Here is a 24,318-nt window from a genome sequence, read left to right as displayed (position 1 = left end):
CCAGCTCCCCAAGCTGCACGCTAAGCTGGTGGCTTTACAGCATTTCCAGGCACCACAGCCACTGACCACACAACACAGCAGGGAGAAAAGAGTCATCAGCTCACCTTAGTTTTTGCACAATAGCTGTTAAAAAATAATCACTATTCTTTCAGATCAGTGTTTCCAGCCGTATTTTATGCCAGCACCCACCCTGCCATGGGAGGGAAGCAGAACCCCTGGGAGCAGGCCAGCACCTCCCAAAAATCACTCCTGCCCCACTGAGCACTCCACATTGGAGAAGGCACCTACCCCAGGGCTTCAGCCCTGCTCCCAAACCTCCAAACCACCCTCCTTGCCAGATTAATCAAGTCTCAGGCAGCAAGGGCTATCCACCGCTGGGCAAGGGGCCAGTGACATGCTGGGGCCTCTGGCTGCTGCCCCCAGGCAAGGGCTGTGGTGCCAGCTCAGCCATGAGCACTGAGACCTGTCCCAGGGCTCCCAGGCAAAGCAGAGCACCACAAGCACCTCTGGGCTGGCAGGGAGCATGTTAGTAAGGTGCCTGCCGTGGGACTCTGTGCCATGAGCCCTTGCCCATGCCTGGGTTGCCCTATGTGCCTGCCAGCACAAATGTCCACCAGCTTCCCTTGCCTCCTGCTACTTGGAACTGGCACTCCAGTAACTAATGCAAAGGTGATCTGCCAACAGAGCCAAAAAGCCAAAGCAGACACCTCCCCTCCACCCCTCTGAGTGCCCAGGGAGCCAGCCCGGGCTGCAATCGTTCCAGGCTCGGCATGCAGCCCCTTGCTTCTGCCACCACATGCATCTGCCCACCCTGAGGTGGGCCACACTGTGCTCTGGCTGCTGCCCACCTCCTGCTAAGGGACGTTTGCTCACTCTCCAGGAAGCAGAGATGTCCCTTCCGCATGTTGGACCCAGCAGGGCCAGTGGGCAGGGGGAGGTGGTGGTCCAGACCACCCACAGCACTCCTCACATGCTCCTCGCAGTCGCTCTGGCCCCCATCCCGGTCTGTGTCCCCCGGGACCCGTGGCTGCCAGCCTGCCTTGGCCACACACAGCCCAGCTGGCCCACAGAGAGCCACCAGCAGCCATGGAACCAGTCAGGACCTCCCGCACAGCCCCGGCTGCCCAGGCATGCTGCTTGAGAAGCTGGGGGCTGGGCTGAGCCTGGCACTTGGGGCACTTGGTGACTTCTCCTGGGGGCAGTGGTTTGCACCCCATTCCCAGTCCTGCAACAGAAAATCCCTCCCCAAGCAGCCACGGGGCAGTGGGCATCTGTGCCACCCTGTGCCAGGGGTTGCAGCAGGACTGAGGAGCAGCAGAGAGGGCTGATCACCATCTCCCCTCCTTAAAAAGGACACTTGGGGCAGCAGGCTCTGGCAGGAGAGCATCTGCTGAAAGCCACCGTCAGTAAAACACCAAGCAGATGACTGACAGGAGGGACTCAAGAATTTAATCGGGTGCTTCCAGTTGTGCAACATACAAAGGACGAGCAAAAGGGAGGCCATGGGCAATGATAAGGACCCTGGTAAAAAAAATAGTCATGTAGATTTGAGAAAAATAAAAATCCAAGATCAACCCCAGCCCCGTACCGTAAAAATCCTCTGCATGTACAGTGACTGCTACTATATACACGGTTAAAAACAAATGCCCACGGCCTGGAGTGCAAATGGCAGCCCCACAGCCGTGCTTCGTGGCAGGGGAATCCATCAAGTGTTTGGGTTTTAAATTAAAACATAAATAGAAGCGTAGGACATGCCAAGAACCAAGTGGGTGACATCCTCCTCTGCACAGGGCCAGAGCGAGCAGAACCAGCCCCTACAAGTCACAGCTCTAAACCTTCCTGTGAGGCAGCTGCCAGCCTGCCAGGTGGGACGGGCAGCCTGGCTCAGGCTCCGTGTGCCTGCTACAGCCCGTTCTTCACCAGCTCGTGGATCCCGTCCTCGTCGATGATGAGAGGCGCGCGGAACTCTCGGTCCTTCACGTACTTCTCCAGCCCCTGAGGGAGCACAAGCGGCTCGTTAGGAACATACCACCTCATCATCTGCTCTGCTGAGCTGCTCGTGGGTGTTTCTGGTTCAGGGTTGGCTGTCTTGAAAAGCCCCACAGTGAACTCCAGTCACGCTTTTGTGGTTCATCCCCTCCCCAGCCAGGGCTCACAGTGTGTCCCAACAGTCTCCCCACCCCACTGGCAAAATGCAAGGGTGCTCTGGAGAGACAGTACTCACTTCTCCTCCATAGGAGACAAGGGGAGAAATTTCACACTGGATTGGCAGGTCGTTTGCATCCTTCAAGCTGCAGAGATAAAGAAAAGGTCAGAAGGGTCAGCCACATCCCCAGGAGATCTCACAGATGCCAACGTGGGGGTCATCAGAGCTGTGTGTGGCCACACAGAGCTGCCCTGGGTTAGTCAAGCCTTGCGTGCTCTCCACCGAAGTGCAAGCTAAAGTTTAGATACCAGCAGTGACTGGAGGAGAGGAGAGCTTTAGATGCAGCTTTCACGAGGCTGTACGTGCCTTTCCACGTGTGCAACTACAGCAGCATCTGTGCCCCAGCCTGGACCTGTGGCCCCACGATACTAAGTGCAAGCCAGTCACCCCCTTCCTCTTCCTGCATCCTTGGGGGCCACACGAGATGCACTCACAGCATCTTCCTGTGTGGCTGACACAACAGGTCATTTTTCAACCATACTCCTGGCTCATCACAAGCTGAGGACACAGGGTAGGTGGGGAACACTCCTCACCACACTGCCTGCTCCTCCTGCCTTTGCCCCTTACACCAGCTCTTCCACCTCCTCTGCCCCGCACGCCAGCCTGAGCTGCTGAGGACAACACTCCTGCTGCCACCACCCTTTGTAGGACTCCCTGGGTCTCTGCTGTGGCTCCCAGCAGCCCAGAGGGCCCAGTTCACCCACTTCTGAGCTCCAGCCAGGGCTTCATGAGATGGCACCTGTGGCCAACTCTGCCCTCGCCCCAGTAAAAGCTTGGCCCTGCTGCCATGCACTCACCCAGCCCCCTCCCACCTCAGCTGTGAGGAAATAAAACTCCTAACCCTGCCCTCACACTTGTGTTTGCCTTACAGCCAGGTTCTGTCAAGGTGTTTAAAAAAAAAGCAAGAGTTGCCATTAACTGGCAACGAAGGATAAATGTGGGATAAAGTGTATCCTTGACAAATCTACCTTATAACAAGTGTGATGACCTAGTTATAAGCTCAAAAGCACTTGGGGTCTTGAATTAAAAACAGGAGGGACCTTAGGTGTATCCCAGCAGAAAGATGCAACTTGTCCCAAAAGGGTAACCAGCCTGCTCAGCTTGCAGGTTATTTACACTCACCAGGCCAAAGTCCCGGCGCCTACAGAACACGCTGCTAGTACAGAACTCACTTTAACACTTCTGTCAACTTTTCCATTTACTCCTGTCAACTTCCAAGCACCCAGCCAGGGGCTTTATCTGGTGTTCTGGATGTTCCAAACTCAAGAGCTGAAGTCACACAACGCACAGCTGGCCTCCTAGGCTGAGATTTGCATATCAAAGCCTGCTCTCAGTTTACTTAAAGCTTTGAATGCTGCCTGGACTCCTGGCAGACACCACGGCATCAGCTGGGATCAGCCCAGGCTGCTTCACCCTGCTGTGTCACGGAAGGAAGGGACACCCCAGTGTGCTTCCCAACAGCATTTCTACACCTGCACCAACAGCACAAGCCCCTTCCAGTCATCCCCACCAGCTGCCACCACAGAAAGGAGCCCAGGAGAGAGCAGATGCTGCCGACCACCCGCCTGCCCCCGAGAGCCACGGGGTCCGTGGTGAGACATGCCCCGCTCCCAGCATGCGGCCACCAGCCCCCGGCCCCGTTAGTCACTGCGGGCTCCCACCACGCTGCTCCTCCTGCGGCCCGTTAGTCCCTAAGCACAGCCCCGCCACCATGCACGCTGCACCCCATAGTTACTTGTCACTGGCAGCTGCTGGGGGGGCATCTGACCTTCCATTTGGGATGCTACATGGGAATAAATAAGGGTTAGCGGGGGGAGGCGGGGAGAAAACGGAGCAGAACAATACTGGGGGGGGTGGTTCTCCAAATCTCAGCAGAGGGATGCTGTGACTCCACCCTGGCCAACTTTGGCTGTGCCACAGAGACCGGCAGGACTCAGTTCATGGGTGCTGAATGGAGAAGTAACGCTCCTGCTGAGCCAGCCAGCAGCCCTCCTGCAGTCACTACCTGGGAGAAGGGACTCATGGCTGGTCACTCCAGCACTGCTGGCCTCAGGAGCACTGGAGAAGGGCAGAGGACTCACCGAGGGATGGCAGGGAGGCGTGTGCCGTTCTCATCCACAAAGTGTCCCCCAGCATTGAGAACCCAGCAGTGGTGCAGGGACATCAAGGCATGCCGGGCTGTGGTGGGGTTGTCTTTGCCATTCTGGCTGTCTGCGTTCTTCAGGGGAGAGAACTCGTCCTCACGCAGCACCTCGTACACCACAAACTTCCTGGGGAGGGTGGAACAAGGCATGGGAGGGTCAGGTTTGGGAAACATGGCTGCTTCTTGTTGCTTTGGCTTTTCCCCTGCCAAGGTGGCTGAGCTGGGGCCACAGCCCACCCCACGGCCCTCACAGCCAGGAAGGAAGGAGATGACCTAGGCTGTATGGTCAAGCAGATGCTCCTCTGCCACAGAAGCAAGGCTCAGCAGAGCAAGAGGCACACAGTGCCTGTCCCTCCAGCTGCTGCTCATCTCAAAGCACAACCATCCACGGTATCCTGCCTTGACCCAGCGGCTGCAGCCCTGGCACCCTCCCCTAGAGGCTCTCGGAGCTGCCCCAGGGAGAAGCAGCAGCTTGCTTCCCACAGACAGAAAGGGGCATACTTGGAAAACTGGAAGATGTCAAAGACAAACTTTTCCATCTTGATCCCATTGGGCTTCTCAGGTTGGATGAGCTGCCCCGTAGCGATGTCCACGTGTGGGATCTTCTTCTCAGCTACGTGGTGCTGCAGCCGCGGTTCATATGTGCTGCAAGAGGGATAAGAAAGAGCCGTCACCCACCCGAGCAAGGCACATCTGCAGCTCCCTGGCTCAGACACTACTGTGGCAGGATAGTCACTCTGCCCTGACCCTGAGCTGCCCACCCCCAGGAGGCCACGGCCGGGAAAGCTAATTCCAAGGAAAGGACTGTGCAGAGAGGTGGGGGTCAGGAACCAGACCCTGCTGGCCTCATCCCAGCACACCTGCAAACAGCTGGAGCACAACCAGTGAGAAGCAAGGCACAGGCAGAACCGGGCTTGGCACTGGCACTCTTCCTCTGGCACCCTGTCAGGCCCTTACTTGACTACATCTTTCAGGAAGGCAGTGGTGAAGTAGTGATTGGCGATGTTGCCCGCGTTGAAGAGCAGCCGCCCGTCGGGGCCCCGTCTCTGGGCAGTGGCCAGGGAGATCTCGCTGTACTCCACCACCTGATACACACCATCCACTCTGCACACCACACCCACCGGCTCCGTGGGGTTGGTCTTCTCCACCACCTGCCCAAGGGAAACAGTGTCAGGGAAAGACCCCCAAAGCCCTGCGCCTCAAAAATAGCCCCTTGTATCCAGCAGCCCCCAAGCAGGCCTGTTGCTGCACAGGACAGCAGGGCGACTGCAGTGATAGGGATGCTGGAGGCCTCTCCTGCCAGGTGCTGCTGGTGAGGGTGAGACGGCAGGGCCAGGTGACAGGGTGTCAGACACACACCCAGAGGCTGCGGGCAGGATCTGGCACCTAGCCCGCATGTGACTGGCAGAGGGCACTGGTACTTTCAGCACCCAGCCTGCACGTGAACAGCCATGCACAAGCAGGAGGCTGCTGACTCAGCAGATCCCCTCCACGTCTTCCCTCCTCTTACTCGCACAGGGCATGGGACCTTCCCCAGTAGACCCCTACCCATCACTGCCACCACAGCAGGCCAGCATGCCAGGGCACAGGGCTTTCTTCTTTCAGCACACTACAGCTCATTTCCTCCTTCTCTCGCTCGGGTCAGAAGGAGGAACTGCTTTCCCTTTCCCAGCTCACTCTCTGAAATCTCCAAGGCCAGCACCTGTTTGCCAGAGCCCAGCCCAAGGCAAACACAGTCATACAGACTCTTTAGCTGTTAATACAGACTTTAAATAAAGCTTTGGGCGTGCAATGTCCTAGTCCAGAGACACGGAGCTGGGCTCAGCGTCAGCAATCAGCTGCACCCACTGTGTCCTGGTCTGGTGCCCAGGACGTCACAGCTGAGGACAACTGGCAACTGGATCCAGCTACCCCTGCTCCCCAGGGCTGCCCAGCATCCGAGAGGGGACTGGGCAGTCCCATGGGACTCCCCAGCAGCTCTCAGCCCTGGACACTAGGGAACCTGTGAGCCCTGGTTGGTGTCATGTTCCTGCATAAGGCAGGAGAGGAGCAGCACAGGACAGGGGTCAGTGACGTCCTGTATCCCCTGGGATGCCAGGGGCAGGTGGGACTCTTGACAGCATTTGCTACTCCACCAGTGAGCTCCTGGTGATTAGTTATCCCTCCTGGCTGTGGCAAGCCAGCAAAGGAAGGGTCAGGAGACAGGACAGCCAGGCAAGAAGTAAGACAGACCCCATATCCCCCTCGAGGGAAGCAGTGCCAGCCTGGTCCCAAAACCATACCTTAGCCCCACAGTCTGCTCCCTTCTCCAGGCAGAACCCGATGAACCTGGGGTCAGCCACCTTCACCAGGATGTTGTCCACGCAGTAGACATGGACACTCTGCACTCCCCTCCGCTCCATGTCATCCACGATGCCGTGTGCCCCCAGGGCCCGGTACAGGCCCCCATTGCCATCTGCAGAGAGAACAAAGCGCTGGGGCCACAGCAGCATCTGTCTGTCCCGTCAGGCCCCCCACACCCACTCTCCTTCCCCACAGAGCTGGGGTGGAGGGCCACCAGCCCGGCCATACCCCACCCTGCCAAGACAGACACCTCCCAGCCTGTGTCACCCATGGGTCACGTCACAGTGGGACGCTGTCCTAGCTCCAAAACCTTGTCCTCAGCACCGTGTCCCATCCCCTCACGTCCCTCGCAGCAGCTCCTGGCCACTGACCTGGTGCCATGGCAATCTTGCCCTTTTCCTCCAGCAGGATTTTGCCATCGAAACCCAGGGCAGGTAGCATGCCCTGCTGGAAGAAGATGACGTTTTCCTTCTTCAGGCCAAAATAGTGATGCTTCAGGAAGAACTCCTTGGTGGACTCCATAGTCCGGCCACTCGTCATGATATACCTGTGGCAGCACAGGGGAGATCAGTGAGCAAGGAAGGAGGGCAGGGTCTCCCATCCCTCAACCCAAACACGGGGAACTGCTTTAGCCCTGTAATGCCCATGACAGGCTGCTTCTCCCCACATACATTGAAGTATGTGACCCCACTGCAGTCCCACCTCTTTGGCAAGGCAAAGAAGGGCTTCATCCCTCCTTGCAACATCCATCTCCAGAACCTCACCACACCCTGTGCAGCAAGGGGACACGCAGCTGCAGCAGCCAGCTCCCGCCAGGACGCAGACCTCGTGCTCACAGCAGCCCCCCACCCTGCATGGCTGCCATCCCAGGCAGTGGGCTGGCCACAGGCCACATGACACACACTCCCAAGGGCCCTGGGGTTGTGCCTGACACATGGGACCTGCCAGGGCCACCCTCTGGGCCTTGACCGCCCCCCCCCCCCCCCCATTCCAAGAGGCTCTGCCCGCAGCAATAACCCTGGTGTCACTCTCGACATGGGTTGGTCTACACCAGCCCTTGGGCCCCCAGGCTGCCAAGGGGGTCGGCACCAGCCCACGGGTCCTCGCCCTGCTGACATCAATGGGGTCAGTGCCAACCTACAGAGCCTTGACCCAGCAAGGCCAACCACCGGAGCTTTGCTCCAGCCTATACTGGTGGAACAACAGCCACCCCCGGGCCCTCAGCCCCCCACTACCAGCCTGGCTGATGCCAGCGAGGCCCCGCCAGCGCCAACCCGCGGCACCTTGACCCACCAGTGCCCAGCGGGCGCTGCCAGCGCCACCCCCGAGCCGCGCCCCCTGCCGCGGCGTGGGGCCGGCTGCTCACCAGGGGATGTGGCAGGGGCTGCCGTGCTGCTCCTCCGCCAGCTGCTGCAGCCGCCGCAGGCGCTGGGCCTGGAGGTGGAAGAGGGTCTTTCGGGAGGGCAGCCCCACGTCGCACATGCCCTTGGGGTAGGGGACGCCGAGGCGGGTGCCCTGCCCTCCGGCCAGCAGCAGCACGGCCACGCGGCTCCCCGCGATCTCCGCCAGCCCTGCGCCCGGGAGAGCACACACGCGTGGGGCCCGCCGCACCGGCACCGGCACCGGCCCCGCGCCGGGCCCGGCCCCGCCGCCCCCCGCACCTACCGCGGCTCTCCCACAGCGGCAGCAACGCGCGGTCGCGGGAGGCGCTGCCCAGCACGTCCCGCGGCACCGGCTCCATCCGCGCGTCCAGCCCCGCCGCCGTCCCGCCGCCGCCGCCGCGGGCGCGGTGGAAGAAGCGGTTGATCTCGGCCACGTCCATGTCGCGCAGCTCCGCCGCCAGCGCCCGGCGGCCCGCGCCGCCCAGCTCGGGCCAGAAGCGCAGCACATGGCCTTGCCCGCCCGCGGCCAGCCGCCGCTGCAGCTCCGCCGCCGCCTCCTCCTGCCCGGGCTCCATCCCGCCCGCCGCCGCGGGGCCGCCGCGCCCCCGCCGCCGCTTTATAGCCCCCCGCCGCCGCGGGGCCGCCAATGGCGGGCGGCAGCGGCCGCACGTCCCGCGCCCTCACTGGCTGCCCGGCCGCGGCGTCACGGCGGCGGCTGCGCCCCGCGCCACGTGGTGCCCCGTGTCCCGGCCCCCCCGCCGCCTCCAATCCACTGCCCCTGCCGTGGCGACGCCGGGCACGTCACGGCAGCGGCGGGGGCCGGGCCTCCGCCCCGCGCCCGTGAACGGGAAGGGGCCGGGCCCGCGGGGGTTCCCGTAAGAGCCCTCAGCCGAGACCCCCCACTCCGTAATCAGGGTACAATCAGCGCGGGCCGCAGCCAAGCACCCGCGCATCCCTCCCGTCCGTCCCGTCCCGCCTCCGGCGACAGCGCCGCACAGTTGTGCAACTCGCAGCGGCTCCCGGGGGGGCGGCCGGCGTCAGCAGCGGCGAGTCCCCCTCCCGATGATATCACCCTTCGGAAACCGTTACGCCAGAGCCAGCGGGGCAAGGGCCTGTCTGCGGCATGAGTAAGCGGTGCTGCCGCAGCACACAGCCCCGAGGGACAGCGAGGGCAGGCAGCGGGCTCTGCCCGGGTCACCCCCGCGCTCCCACCGCGGTTCTTGCACATGCTGGTGCGAACAACTCCCCCCGCACAACGGCCAAGCACCACCGTGGGTGGGTCACAGCCCCCCCAGCTCAAACACCCTGATGCCAGGTGATGGAGGGAGGTGGCCGTTCAGCAGCGGTCCCACAAGAAAAGCACAGCAGACAGCAGCTTCGTACTGAAGCATCATTTATTATTCACCTGTATCAAGCAGACATCTGCTCAGCAACGGTGCGTGATGGGATACAGGAGCTGACATCTAACCCGAAGGGAGGCACACGGTTACAGGAGCTGGCACAGCGGGAGGGAGGGTACTGAACCCTCTGGAGAGACACCCCAGGTGCCCAGGCTATAGTGTTAGCAGGCTGGAGACCAGTGAGAATAAAATGAGGAATACAGCTAAGATCACAGCTGACTTGTGCTTCGGCCAGTGATTAAAAGGTTACCCTCCTTGCATATAGGTGGAAGTGCACAGAAAGTTCTCTCTCCCTTGTTGCTTCCACAGAGACGGTGGTGGCAGAGGAAGGACAACTATTCTTCAATTGGCAGTGACATTTCGTGTCAGATAGCTATGAAACCCAATCACCAGGAACAGCTGAGCACCCACGTGTGTCCTGTTCACGCACACGCTCAGAGGAGATGAAGCCCCTTGGACCACCTCCTCCCAGGGGGAGAGCCGGGTGCCTGCCCTGGCATCCCACCGGAGCAGCGCCAGCCTTCTCTGGCTGTCTCATGGCTTCATCTTCAATCCTTTTCCTCCCAAAGCAGATCTCCCCAAAGGCAGCCTGTGGGTTTTCACATCTAGCTGTCACACGGCTAGGACCACGTACCGACAGCTCTTGGGAGGGAGCTGTGTCAGCAGCACAGACTAAGGAAGCCAAAAAGCCTCGATGTCTCCACAACTCAAGACAACAGTCACGTGGAGAGGAGGAAAGCCAGGATCAACCAGGCACACACCACGCCAGATGCCTTGGACTGAATCACCACACACACTTGGAATACCATCTAGAGTGAGGATGCTCAAAGGTTTTAGCGGGGCTGAAACATGCCGAGCCACCAACAGATGGCTGAGACACCACGATGGGCTTCAGCTTGACAGAAAAAGGCTTTGAAGGCAGACGGGGAGGGACAATGATAACATGCTTCTAAACCTCCCTGTACTCCACAGCCTGCAAAGGGAAGCCAGGGGCTGCATCCAGTGAAAGCACACAGATCAGCACCTTCAACTCTTGCCAGGAGAAAAATTTAATAAGAGCAGCTTTGTGGGTTTTGCCCATCTCAGTGCCCAAGCCTGAGCAGCTGGAGAGAAAATCTGATAGCAGGACTTTGCATTTAGCATTATTTAGATTTATTTAGCCCTTAGTAAAGCAGCCAAACAAAACCCCAGCCAAACTCTGGTGGAATGGCTCTACCATGCTTGCAGGAACAGGTCATAGCTCTTCTCTAAAGCTTAATCCTGGCAGAGCTCTTTAGCTGCAAATCCAAAGCATAATTCTGACACAGAGATGCCTGAGAGATGAGAGAGCAGCTCCCAGTCTGATACAAACACATGTGAGAATTGCATTTAAGTTCTGCTCGTGCACCCCGGCATCTCCCTGTCCCAGCACTGCTGTAGGTGACAGACCTCAGGAGAGGTGCACACGTGGGCTGGCACACTCAGCAGGGCAGGAGCTCTCAGATCACACAGGAAAAACCCTCACCCAGTTAATCATCCAGTTCCTCACAGACACTGAAGGTGCTTCACTGCAAGGGCAGTTATGTTGAACACGATTCACACAGCTAGGTACACCAAAGCAGCACCATTCCCAGAGAAAGCCTGATCAGCAAAACACACCTTCAAAACTCATTGCGGGATTTTCTTTTGCCCCTGGAAAATCTACCATGAAAAATGCAAAGAGATTGGTCCGTGCTGGGGGAGTTTGGGATGAGGCCACAGTAAACAGGACTGTACATCAGCACTGAGAGGAGCTCAGACCCGTGAAATGCTACAGACATGGGACCTCCTTACACACTGCTCACGTGCACAGGGCAAAAACCAAGAGGAGCTTTGAAGTGCAGGATTCCAGCAAGTCCAGCATCAGGAAGATGAAAAAAGTAAACTGAAAGGTAATTCAGGTGTTATCCTAGGGAAGGTCATAGATAGTTCAGGTAGCTCCTTGCTGTCATTTGAGCTGGAGAAAAGAAATTCACAAGGACTCTCCTCCTCATTAACACTGGTACCAGGGCCACAAGCCAGAATATGATGGGTCCCCTCCAAGCAGGGTTGTTTCAGGCTGTGCCCACTCCTGCAGGGAGAGGCTGGGTGTAGGGGTTTGCACACTCCTTGGGAACAGCCACCACCTACCCCATGCCAGCAGCTGTGCCAGCCATCTTCCTGTGCACTGAGGCCACTCCAGCAGACAACATGCTCTGGAGAAAGCAGCCATGCTCACCCAGGTGGGTTTTTTTTTTCCCCAAAAGCACATGGCTGTTGTCCCCAGCACTGGGGAAGACCTTCTCCTGGCTAGGCAAGTCTGAAGACTAACCCAGCCCTTTCCATACACGATCTCAGATTGCCTCAGGCCCTTTGTGTAACCTAGGAAGGACCAAAAGTGTCAGTGCTTCTAAATCTACAAGTCTAAATGGGTAAATGCAAAACCAAAACACACAACACGGAACAGCCAAGCGTGGGACCTCTAACAGACAGATACTTGTTCTTTCTTGTAAGACTTGCAGGGCAAGAGTCCTGCTGAGACACAAAAAAATACCATGTGCTGTAGCACTCCTTTCCAAAAATATCACCTAAAGACATGTATTACAGATGATTTGGCATCAGTGCCAGGGAGCATCAGTGCCAGCACAGGCTACATGCTAGAAAGATGACTCCATGACAGGGTTTTCACATCACCTCAGGCTACAAGGTGCTTACAGACTGTGTGGGGACTGAGGCTGGCACTGCTCTGACAATATGTACCCACCACCAACCAGTCCCTGCCCACCCCAGGCACACAAGCAAGCTCAGCTCACACCGGCTGCCCCAGCTGATGGCTCTTCTCGGGTCGTGAGGCGGCGATGGGGTAACGCCATAGGCTCAGCAGATCCCATCACACTGCCTCCCTCTGTTCCATGTGAAGACTCAAAAGCTCTCCTGATCTGGTTTGGAGAGGACAGTACTCCTGCTTCTTTATTACAGATATCAAGAAAAAGCAGGGAGGCCTTCCTCCTCCTCCTCCACATTGGAGAAGCACATATGTGTTGTAAGAAAGCTTAACAAAGAAGCTTTCTCCCTAGAGCAACGTCAAGAGCAAAGGCCAAGACTTCAAACGGTTTCACTTCAAATCTCTTGCCAAGATCTGCTCCCAGAGTCACCACTCCTGCCACCTGAGCATCCGCTGGGGCAAAGCCAGACACCCACTGTAAACGAGCAAGCACAACACACACACAAGCACGCGCCGAAAGCCATCCCAGCCTCCTCTGCACATCACAAAGCAGCAGTAAAGGTTTCAAAGCCCACTTAAGTCCTTTGCATCTCTCCTTCACAGATAACTCAAAAGCAGGGCTAGGAAGCTCTTTTGTACATTCAACTGTGAAACACGTGAGGAAGAGGAGCAAGACGACTCTCCTGATTGTTGCTACTGCCTACAGCAAGTTTTGGTACAGATATCCTCTCTTATAGGCACTCAGTGGGTAAAATGTAGCCACAACAAACTTGCCATCAAAAATCTTTCCAGTCAGCATTTTTTGGGCAGCTTTGGAATCACCAGCATTTGCATATTCAACAAAGACCTGAAAGAGAGAAAAAGGAAAGATAGGGCTCCCAGTGCAGTGTGTCACTCAGCCCCTCGCACTTGGGACACGAATTCTTCCCTTCTATCTTTGGTTGAGCTCAGAACAGTGGAGCTAAAAAGGAAGAAGTTGAACCTCTGAAATGCAATTTTATCTCTTGCTCCTCATTTCTAAAGGTGGCATGTTTGGTGAGGTGGGAGAAAGTATGATGATGCTCTGCATCCTCAACTCCTCCTCTCCCATCCGCTGGCTTCTCCCCTCCCGTATCCCAGCTACCCCGCTGACGCTGTTTGGGGACCTCTCAGGTTAGGCAGCCTTACATAACCAGAAGGAACCTGTGCTGTCCTTCATGATAACCAGATATTTTTAGCACTGTCATAATCCTCGAGACTGCCAGGAGCTGAGCAGCAGTCCTGCAGCACAAAGAGTGTGAGCATACACAGCCTCTGCCCTCTGTTCACTTACTTGGCCTTTACCAGGATTCTCCTTCGGAATCAGCAAGGAAACCACTGGCCCATATTTCTGACACTCCTCCCTTATGTCTTCCAGGATATCTGGGAAAGGAAAGAGCTGGTTGTCTCAATTTGCAAACTAGGATGAGCTAAGAAACAAATGAAGGCCAGACAGTCACATCAAGAACATATATACAGCCTTTTCCTCTCAATGCAAGATAAACTACTGAGAGGTGCCATGTCAGAAGCTGATGAGACAAAATGTCTCACCTGAGGCTGGAGAACACAAACCTGCAGGCAGTGAAGCCTCACAGCAGGGCTTGGGGCGGGTGGATGCTGCTTTTCCTCACACAAAAAGCCCATCCTTCCAGTAGCTAAAACATTTGGGATTTGTGAGTGCTCTTTTTTGTTGTTGTTATGGTACTTGGAGGAGGGGAACTACAGTAGCTGCCACAAACCCTTCTTTGTGAGAGCAGAACCCAGCCTTTTAAACTCAGGTCCCCAGAGCTCTCTGGCTTTTGCCTGTCACGTGGATTTGAGAGCAAGCAGAAATGCAAATTCCAACATGCCTTGCCATCTACCACATACAGTTTTTGCTACTGTTTAAGAACACCAATGAGATATTTCAGTTCTCTGCTGAGGTCCTGTATAAGTTTACTAGAAAACTTTGAAGGATCTCTGCCACTGGGGTCCAGAGTCCTGCCCGTGCCCAGCAGAAGCTCAGAGCTGCAAATACATTATGAGGTCTGTGGGAATTTCACCAAAGAAGAAAATTAAAAGAAACCTCTTATTTAAAAAAACAACCCAGAAATCTGAGATCTTTCAAGAACTCCCTACAAACTGCTGTCTCAATCTCTTAGTCTATTCTCCCTTGGTGCAGTTGGTACCGAATCTCAGCTGAGCAGCTCTTTGTTTGCTGTTCTTGCACCCATTAATTTTTCTTCTGCTTGCTCTCACATCCCCAAAGCCAAAGCAGAGCCTGGAAGATGATGTGGCTTTGGGAATTGCAGGGCTTGCACCAACCTTCATATTCTTCTTCGCACTGCAGAGAAGCGTCACTTAGAACATTTAGCAGCCTCAGGACAGGCGTGGGGAGCATCACCAAATCTTCGATATGGGGAGCTGTTTGACACCCACAGAGTCAGAGAAAACAAATCAAAGTCCAAAGGAGCAGGAAAGCAGGAAGCTGACTCAACAGGCATAATCATACACAAGCACTCATCACTTTCTGCAGTAATTCTGTTTCTCTCCACCACTACCTATATTCTCCCTGCTCCCAGCTTATCTTCACCTGTGCACTGAGAAACAATTCCAAGGGGTTCAGCGCACTCTGAATTATAATAAGGCCAGTATCTGAAACTGCTTTTAAAACTACAAAGCTAGGAAAAATTAAGACTAGAGTTCTATCTCCTTAGCTGGGATTCAGAAAGTGATGTGACCTCAAGAGCTACGGTAGCTGAACAAACTGCCCCGTGTATATGGAAATGCATGAAAGAGCTACTCTGTAACCTGCCTCTCCTGTTGCTGCTACCAGACAAGCTAAACAGAGTCTGGCCACCCTCCGGGACTCCAGTTATTGAGCTGCTCTAAGGCACAAGCCTCATCTCTCTCTGAGGTATCTTTCAATTCTTCTCTAAACACCGTGTAAACTTTTCCCCCTTCAAAATCCAATTCCAATGCATTCTCTTGAAGACCACTAATGGGAAAAGCTATTTAGTTATCTAAACAAGGTACAGTCACAAAAGGCTGGCCACAGGGCAGCTAAGCAGAGATCCTTACAGAAGCAGAAATAAAGCTGCCACATGGTGCTTGGTTCAGGAAACCAAGCAGCAACAGGATGTCCTGGAACAGGGTAGCGTAGATACTGTTGTGGAAGAAGGACCAGTCAAGGTGGACAGACCAAAGCCAAACTATGAGAGTCATATCTGACAGCCCTCTAGAAACTCAAAGCAGCAGGGACAGTATCACTTCTCCAGGGACAAAAGTCTTGATTTCATTTCCTGAAAGAGATCAGCAGGCCAGTCATGAAATTATAGTCTGGGAGCCCAACTTGCACTGCTTGGAGAGTGTTAATGGTTTTATTTGTATTGGCAGCTACAGTCTGACTTGACAGTGAGAGAGGGGACAGAAAAGAAATGGCTCCCATTCTCTAGTCTGAGCCTTCTAACTATGTTTGCAAAGACTTATTTCCTTGGAAATACTTTTCCAAACTAAGCACACAATGCACATGAGGCAGCTGACATCTCTGCCAGGCTCAGCCAGATGCTGTTTTCACAGTGCAAGAAGAGAGGACAGACAAGCACACACACTATAAATCTCCTTCTGCCTGACATGGACAAGTCCTTAAGAAAAGTTTACAGTATGAAAGGCCTTATCAGTCTAGACGATGTCCAGACAGTGCTGAGGGACAGCCCTTTGAAGAAAGGTGCTGCATTCAGATAAGCAGGCACATCCCAGCTCCAAGCAAACCTCTGGGACCATTCTGCCACAGGACTGTTGGCAACCAAGAGACACCATCAGATGAACCAGAACATTTAAATGCTGCCTCTGTCTTATATGCTGCCGCTTTTATTCAAGTCTGTCCTTCATTTCACATGTAGTTTTTCAGAGAGGGAGACAAATCAAGCCCTAGGACTCAGAGCCATCTGGTTTCCCTGTAACCAAGTGACAAATGCATTTCTTGCAATAACTCTTCTGCCCTAGGAGGTACTTTCTGCCCAGATCCTCTTCAGAGTGCCAAGTGATACCAACACAGTGCAGGCAGCTCACAAAGCTGATGAACTGGAAAGTCAAGACTTGGCTGTAAATGACAAGGGAAGCCATTCTCAGCTGTCTTTAAACAGAAAAACTGTGTTCAAGTGAAAGGGAGTGACAGATCATCTTCTGACTTCCCAGGAAAGCAACAGTAAATGCCTCTTTGTGCAGGTAAGTGTATGCACAAGTTTGGCAAAGACAAGAACCGGCAGAGACAGGAACCAGCAAAGAGAACTAAGAAAAATGGAAGCTGTTATATGAACTTGTAGCACTAACCACGGAAGCACCTTCCTAGGTACAGTTAGGTCTGTGTGTTTAAAACTAGACCAGAAAGCACTGCCAATATACTATTCCCTCTGCTCCAAAGCAATGTTGGCTGCAAGGTTGGGCCACGGAAGGTGCCTTTGATTAAAACAGTCCCAGTTTTTGAGGTGCAAGAGAAGTCTGAAAACAGGAGTGAGTTTGTTACTTTTGCCTAATACACAGGAATGCCAGTATCTCCAAGTGACCTCAAAGCAATACTTAGCAACCTTCACTGCAAGGTACACCAAGCAGCTCAAGAAAAGCAGGGCTAAGATTCAAGACAAAATGCTAGTCCAGCCAGAAGCTGGATGCCTGAAGCATTAATTTATGCTGCAGAATAGCTGTGTGCAGAGCTCTTTGCTGGTGTTCTTGAAACCAGACAAGCTTTGGAGAATGCTACCGTGTTGCTTTTGTAACAAAGCAGGGAGGGATAGAAGCCTGAACGGGTCAGTCTCAGCCCAGGACAGCTTGTAACCCACATGAGGGGGCTCACAGAGAGGCACCAGCATTTTATTAAACTGAAGTGCCAGGCCAGCCACTGCAACAACAGGCTCACACAAAGAGAACACACTGGGACTCTTTGAGCTCTGTAGAGGCAGCAGCAGATGCTGCCATCAGCCACTGTCCTCATCACTCACGTACCTGCCTTCTGAACTGGGAAACACTTGTTGTAAGAAAACTATCCACTCACCATAAGTAGCACTGCACTCTTCAAAAGCACCTTAATGGTCATTATGTTAGGTAGATACCTTGGTTATTTCTGTCCCCTCAGATGAATGGTGCTGCCAATACACCCTTGGTCAGTTTGATCTGGGCAGAATTTAATGAGAGTCCTACCAGGGCAAAGTAGCAGCACAGGCATTGCTGTGACCTGCCTGCTGTGGTACCAGAGGGCTGGGGAGCACCATAAAGAGCAAAGGAACAGCACCATGGGCAGACCCACAAACAACACGATCCAACTGCACTCTGTGCTGGTCCCAGTACATGCTGAGGAAGCCATGAGCAGAGGCAACATGCACAGCTTACCAAAGGGAATGCTGAAGAACGGGCTGCATAAAGCCTTCTCCGCGGAGGCTCGCTTTCCTTGGTCACAATGAAGCATGCTGGAAGAGAACACACCCTTATGCTCCTGCATATGACATTCCTGCACGGACAAATTCACCTCAGGCTGGCAGCCAGTACAGGGGAATATCCTGTCATTGGGATGCTCATGGTAAAAAGAGAAGAGAGAAGCACATCTTCCAAGTCACAGCTGAAGCACATCAGAAGGATGCCCTGAAAGCACTCTGGGTATTTGGTACAGCAGGCTTTCCTTCTCGATGTCTCTCAGCGACAAATGATGGAAGTTGCTCGCTTACAAGTTCACAAAGATCATGGGACGTTCCACCTCCCCCTCCTCAGGCCATTCAGTCCATGCCTCGGGCACACATGCAGGCTCATGAGAGTGAACACACTCCAAGGAGCTTCCCCATCTTTCCACAAATTGGAACCAAAAGCCCAGGGCTTGCCTGACAACATACCCTACTTGGCCTCGGAGCAGAGTCACAGGACAGTGAAAACAACCCCCCTTGGCAGATCTCTCCGTACAGAGCAACACAAGTGCATTTGGATCTTGCCAGCAGTGGAGAAAACTGCACCATCTGCCTCACTGCCTTGTTTCTCACAACACTCCCCTAAAGCAGCAAAGCCTCCAGTTTTGTCCAAATATAATGTCATTGGCAGGAAGTGCAAAGCACTGAAGCAGCAAATGATTAACATCAGGACTGATAACTCTCTCTGTGCTTACTCCAAACTGCACCAAAATCAGAGGCTAATGCTAACGCTTGTGCTTGTTACCAGCATGGTGCCTGAGAGAGTTTTGTAAAATGTTAAGTGTGGGCTCTAAGTTACCAAGAGCAAGTCATGAGACTTTCCAGAGGACATCTTTAAGTAGCAGTTAGTAAACAAAGTAAGATACCTTTTGATAAGGTCTCTGAGGTGATAAGCTGGAATGGCTGAATTAACCACCCCTTCACTGGCAAATATGCGATCAATGATGGCAGAACTGTTTGTCTGGAAAGAAAAAGAAACAGTGCTTAGAGAGGTGAAAAAAAAACCCAAAACACTGCAAAGCTTGCAATGTCCCATCATTTTCCAGACTGGATGTGGAGGGCTCTGGTACTATGGCTTTCTGTGAGAGATCCCCAATTAAGATCTCCCACAGCAAACCAGCAGGCCCACATCAGAGGAAGTTTTTCCCATTTGCCTGTGTGAAAGCTGGAAATTTCCACATGCAGGAAAATTTGCTGTTACTGTGGACACTGTGACACTGAAGAGTTCTTCTTTCTGGAAAGGGGAACACAAACCAAAATGATTTCATACAGAACAGAGGAAAGAATCAGGTTCCAGGCTCATAACACAGAGGCTTCCTCTTGGTCTCATAAGTATATATTCTGAGAAAAGATGCCCAAATCAGAGCTAATGTTAAGACTAAAACCAGCAAATAACTCCTCTGTCATCATGCTGCTGAACTAGCTGGCAGACAGCAGCCATCCATTTCATTCCTCCTTTTGTGGCACACTACAGACACTGCAACTCACCTCCCAAATCCTGGCAAGACATGGGTTCCAAACACAGACTCCTGGAACCCTCAGCTTCCAGTAACCTGAACACAGGTGGCATTCAGATATGCCAGGCCCACAGGGCAGGCATGTTTTTTAGGCTCTGGAACTTTTAACTCTCAAGGCAACAGGATTAGAGAAACATCCTGGAAACACTGTCTGGTTGCCAGGTGCTACCTCACAAATCCAGGTTACAAACAAGAAGCAGAAAGACTCATTTCATACAGGCAAGAACACCCACAGCAGCTCTCACTCACCTTCCATTCCTGAGATTGGACTGTATGTTTCAGTTTCATTCCTGAGAACATTTCCAGTAAAACGATTCCCAGACTCCACAGATCCACAGCAGAGGTACACTCTGTCTCACTCTGGAGCCCTGCCTGCGCCAGGCAGTTCTGCAGTTCTGCCTCTGGAGCCCGATACCCGTCTGTTTGAATATATTTCACATCCTATGGAAGATAAAACACACAGAATGAGTTAGTATTAGAGATTCAGGTTCTCTGCTCTATCCTTAAATCAGTTCACAGATGTCCTTCCAAATGGGTCACCAAGACACTATTGCTAAACTGACAGCATTGTACAGCCAGTCGTGTTAGGCAGGCAGTTCAACTCACTATACTGCTATGCTGATGAAGGAAAAAAAGCAAGACTCTCTGGAAAAGAAAACATCTCCCAGCAGAACAGCAGGCATCCCACTAACATCCCATCTCCCTGCTGGAAGGAAGAGGTTGGATGTAACTGCAGACTGGCCTATCACCCTCTCATAAGAGCAGAAGATGCTAGAAGTTTCAGGATAAGGTTTGAACAAGCACAACACACTCCCACAATCTCCTGAGTGAGAGCACAAACAGACCGGTCTTAACAGTGAGGATCAGTAACAGCTGCCATTATTCAAGTACTGATGTTCTCTGGAACAAAACGTTAAAAGAACAAAGCAGGTACCTCACACAGACAAGGAAATTATCAAAGGTGCTTCCCACGCACTTCTTCCTTCTCCCCCTTCACTGCAGCAATCACTACCTGCCCAGCTGACACAGCTGGCACTCAAATAAAATGCCCACACAGTGCCTGTTTCAAAGGAAACAGGAAATCACACAAGTGCTGGCTGGAGGGGGCTGCTCCAGAGCAGCCTCCTGCCTGCAACCAGGCCCCTGTCAGTCAGCTGGGACTTTGTCCAGCCAAGCCTTCTAACTGTCCAACTGCACGCTGTGTCTTTGTAACACAACAGGGCTCATTTCAGAGGCACAGATGTAACTCAAGGATATGCAAGCCTACTTCCTGGATAAGGCACAGGATTGGGGATTCTTACCAGGAGAGTATATTCAAACCAAAATTATGCAGCTCTCTGATTGAAAATAAAGTTTACAGAAGACATTTTCAGGCAACAGAGCTCAAAACTGTTTTATCAACTTAAAAACATTTGATACACAAATTGCTCATCAGCATGCACCATCCTATCAGCAAGGAGCAGAACTCCTAGCATGGCAAAAGCAGTTCAGCAGGCCCAGCAAACAACCTACATGTTAAGAAGATAAAGAAAACATTGTGGTCGATGTCACCAGCAAAAATGGTGAGATGGAATTTCACTCCTACCATCCAAAGCTTTTTGAGATGTGACTGAGACCTTGCTCTATGTACAGTTGTTCTGTTAAACAGTAACAGCAGGAAAAGTTACGCAAGGATAAGCTCGTCAGAGCTGTCACAAATGAAGTAGTCTTGACTCAGATAAGGAAATCAAGCACTACGTATGCTGCTGCCCAAGGCATGGGTGGTGAGGGGAAACTGCTTCCCGGTGCACATTCAAAGCAGGGTCACAAAGCTCACCCATACAACCAGCATATGTCTGAGAACAGGCAGAGGAAACTCAGCCCAAACAAAGCAGGCTGGAAGGAACTGTGGAAGCAAATAAAATACCTCATCAACTATTACAAGGCCACTCACAGAGCAAGCAGCAAAACATTGACCTGAAGGAAAAAAAAAACCAATCTGTATCAGACACAGGACACCAGGAGAATGAGGTTTTTTTAGCTGACAGACAGCAACAGATTACCAGCAACAGATTACCAGCAGAAACCAGCCAAGGATGTGGGAGAACTCAAGAACAATATGGAGGAGTTAAGAAGTACAAACATGAGAAAGAGCTCCTGTACCAAAGAATTAAGACAGGTCACCCACACAATCCTCTGGTATTACCAGATGAGCAGCATATGAATTTAAAACCCCTGAATGAGTGGAGTGCATGGATTAGGGACAAGCCAGGACAATGTCTGCAGTGATCAATGTCTGCAGTCACCCAGTGATTAAAGGCAAATCTGCTAAGAGGCTACCTGATGAAAGAGCTTGCCTGATGCCCCTCACTGGAGGTTACTGAGGGAGTGTGAGGCAAAAGGAAGCTCTATCAAGCCTACACCAGAATGCCCCAAGGCTTTCTGCTTTCAACAGAGACATTTAAACGGAAGAGAAGAAAAAGGGCAAGGACAAACTCATAAAACCCAGTATCAGCAAAACAGAAAAGTAACAACAGGAAGGAGGAGCAAAAGCCCAGCAAATAGGAAAAGCACAGCAGAACAGGCAGAGATCCGTGTCAGTAAAGAACAGACACTGCCTACCCACAGCTAGAGCACAGGCTTTCCTCAACACAATGACATGGGAAAAAGCATCCAGACTTCCTGAGATAGGATGAAAGTAAAGACAAACACAAGGACACTGCCAGAGATAACTGGTTGGGGCTGCTGATGAGGAAGCTTGGATTACTAGTACATATGATAAGGGATGATAAAAGGAAATTCTACAGATACAGGTGCTCCCACTCATCTGACCACACAAAAACTAGCAAACTTTCCAGGCAGCTGAGATACCAGTTCTTCCAGTGCATCATTAACTTTGGAATTGGTGGTCACAAAGGCTACGACAGCACAAAGGCTAACGTATCACAGAAACCAGAGGTGCACATTAAGAATGGGAACATGAGTTTCTGTTTCTGATGCCAGCCAACATTTTAGGCCTTTTCCAGGAATCCCTCAGCACCAGCTCAGCTACTACTCTGACCAAGTCACTCCTGTGCTCATGCACTGAAAGCGTCACAGACCCACACAACTCAACACAGAGCCAACCACTTTGAGAGTAACACATTCCAAACCTGATTCCCCTCTTTGAAGCTAAGTCCAAAGTCAATGAGCTTAAAGCACTCCTCCTCTGCGCTCCACAGGATGTTTCGAGGCTTGAGGTCTGCATGCACATAGCCTTTGTGGTGCAGGAAAGCCAGGGCTTCGAGAACATCTCGGGCACAGTGCTGGATCATCCACATGGAGCAGCCCTGGTTGCTGGAGTGCAGCAGCAGCTCGGACACACTGATGTCCAGCAGCTCCAGGAGGAGACAGCGAGATGGGCCATTCGTAGAGTAGTGGTTGGTGAACACGCCGTAGAGCGTCACTATGGCAAGACATGGGGACAGCTATTGGTCACAAGCAATTACACAGCCATCACACCCCACCGCTCTCCACTACTGCCCACAAGGCCACAAAAGCTGCAGGAGGCAGCCCATCTGCTTTACAGGCTGATCTTCGGAAGGAGGCAGCAGGGAAACAGCAGCCGTGTCATCCCTCCGGGCTTCAGAGGACAGGTCAGTCTCATAACGCCCCACCAGGCACTCCTAAGGTGAGGAGGCTGGGTGCTCCTGCTCAGAACAATCTCAAGGACACGGATAAGCAGGTCTCAGTGAGTAAAACAGAGGATGCACCACTCTCTTTGGGACATCTGCCAAACTCTTTCCCTGGCTAGCCTAGGACAGTGGGAATCCAGCTTTTGTCTGGGTACATCACAGCATTTCACATAAACAAAAAAATCAGCATCAGGAGAACCTGAGGGATTCCAGCAGCTGCCTCTGACTGCTACAGTCTTGTTCCCTTCCTAAGCCTATTCCCTGCCATGCCAGCAGCCCGGGGGCCCCTGCCAAAGCCAGGCAGCCAGGCAGGTACTGCTTCACTGCTGCCCTGCAGTTCTTGCTGGGAGGGCTCACGCAGTCCTGTCAACTGAGGGTGCCCTGCCTGTGGCGACCCCCTCTGCCTACCCAAAGGCTGATGCCCATCTTCTGCCCACCCTGGGAAGGTGACTCACAGGCCCCAGCCCTAGTACCAGGAAGCACCCAACACAGGGACGCTGCTTTGGGATGTCTGTCCCAGGAAAAGGGTCCTTAGGGGTGCCAACCCAAGGGGCACATCGGTGGTCTGGGGGTCTCTAACCCTGCCTGTGGGGTCAGCTTGTGGGAAAGGGAAACCGTATTCCCAAAGGAGTGGGGGATACCCCTGCCTGGCTAGGAGTACCCCTTGCTGGCTGGGGTGGGGAGGGGCGTTGTTTGGAGACACCAGCTCGCCTGGGGACAGTGGCTGCGGGGGCGGATCCTGGGGATAGGGGTGTCCCGGAGAAGGGGAGCTGGGGGCCTGGGGGAGTACCGGGGGTGCCGTTACCGATGTTGCGGTGCCCGCGGAGGTGCTCGAGCGCGGCGCGCTCCTTGCGGAAGCCGTACTCGGCGCAGTCGGCGGCGGGCGGACGGGCGCCGGGGCGGCGCGCGGGGCCGGGCCGCGGCGGGGGCGGCACGAACTCTTTGACGGCGCCGGGGGGGGCCCGCGGGTCCCCGCAGCAGCGCACTCGGTAGACGGAGGCCGAGGAGCCGCTTCCCAGCGGCGCCTGCACCTCCCACAGGCGGCCCAGCGCCTCCAGCAGCGGCGCCGCGCCCCACACGCACCCCGACATGGCGCCGTACCGCGTCACATCGCCCCGCCGCCGCCGCTCCCGCTGCCCCGGCGCTGCCCCGCGAGCGGCACCAGCCCCGGCCGCCGCCGCGCTCCGCCCGCCATGACACCGGAAACGGGGCGGGGCGGGGGCGGCAGCGCGCGAAGGCCCCTCCCCTCCCGCAGCGCAGGGCGGCGCTCGCGCCGGGCTCCCGGCCCCTCAGCCCCGGGCCGCCCGTAACCCGTTCCCTCAGCCCCGCCAGGCTCCCGTCCCCTCAGCCCCGAGCCGCCCGGGACCCGTCCCCTCAGCCCCGAGCCGCCCGGGACCCGTTCCCTCAGCCCCGAGCCGCCCGGGACCCGTTCCCTCAGCCCCGCCGGCTCCCGGTCCCTCAGCCTCGAGCCGCCCGGGACCCGTTCCCTCAGACCCGCCCAGGCC

At 54.2% G+C, this 24,318-nt stretch overlaps 2 protein-coding genes across 5 annotated transcripts; both read right to left on the bottom strand.

The window, feature by feature from the left end:
* Positions 1 to 1,427: 1,427 nt before the first annotated feature.
* Positions 1,428 to 8,745, bottom strand: UAP1 (UDP-N-acetylglucosamine pyrophosphorylase 1). 3 transcript variants are annotated; one of them, XM_062003971.1, is made up of 10 exons: positions 8,358 to 8,745; positions 8,059 to 8,263; positions 7,064 to 7,239; positions 6,632 to 6,804; positions 5,307 to 5,500; positions 4,851 to 4,994; positions 4,288 to 4,476; positions 3,942 to 3,989; positions 2,225 to 2,291; positions 1,428 to 1,995 (listed from the first exon to the last, which is right to left on the bottom strand). In XM_062003971.1, exons 1-10 carry the CDS (start codon positions 8,647 to 8,649, stop codon positions 1,903 to 1,905), a joined length of 1,581 nt encoding a protein of 526 aa, XP_061859955.1. In that variant the 5' UTR covers positions 8,650 to 8,745; the 3' UTR covers positions 1,428 to 1,902. The 3 variants fall into 3 exon arrangements, with proteins under 3 accessions (XP_061859955.1, XP_061859957.1, XP_061859956.1); XM_062003973.1 differs by having other exon boundaries at positions 8,059 to 8,126; positions 8,358 to 8,665; XM_062003972.1 differs by lacking the exon at positions 3,942 to 3,989 and having other exon boundaries at positions 8,358 to 8,743.
* Positions 8,746 to 9,450: 705 nt separating this feature from the next.
* Positions 9,451 to 23,994, bottom strand: UHMK1 (U2AF homology motif kinase 1). Of its 2 annotated transcripts, none has more exons than XM_062003252.1 (8): positions 23,604 to 23,994; positions 22,292 to 22,584; positions 19,410 to 19,601; positions 18,510 to 18,604; positions 17,579 to 17,655; positions 14,519 to 14,617; positions 13,509 to 13,597; positions 9,451 to 13,043 (listed from the first exon to the last, which is right to left on the bottom strand). In XM_062003252.1, exons 1-8 carry the CDS (start codon positions 23,902 to 23,904, stop codon positions 12,897 to 12,899), a joined length of 1,293 nt encoding a protein of 430 aa, XP_061859236.1. In that variant the 5' UTR covers positions 23,905 to 23,994; the 3' UTR covers positions 9,451 to 12,896. The 2 variants fall into 2 exon arrangements, with proteins under 2 accessions (XP_061859236.1, XP_061859237.1); XM_062003253.1 differs by having other exon boundaries at positions 23,619 to 23,994.
* Between the last annotated feature and the right edge of the window lie 324 nt (positions 23,995 to 24,318).

This window comes from Colius striatus, chromosome 10 (genome assembly GCF_028858725.1).
Source record: "Colius striatus isolate bColStr4 chromosome 10, bColStr4.1.hap1, whole genome shotgun sequence".
Lineage (NCBI taxonomy): Eukaryota > Metazoa > Chordata > Aves > Coliiformes > Coliidae > Colius > Colius striatus.
The sequence above is the reverse complement of the archived record's forward strand: the minus strand, read 5'-3'. Positions and strand labels throughout refer to the sequence as shown.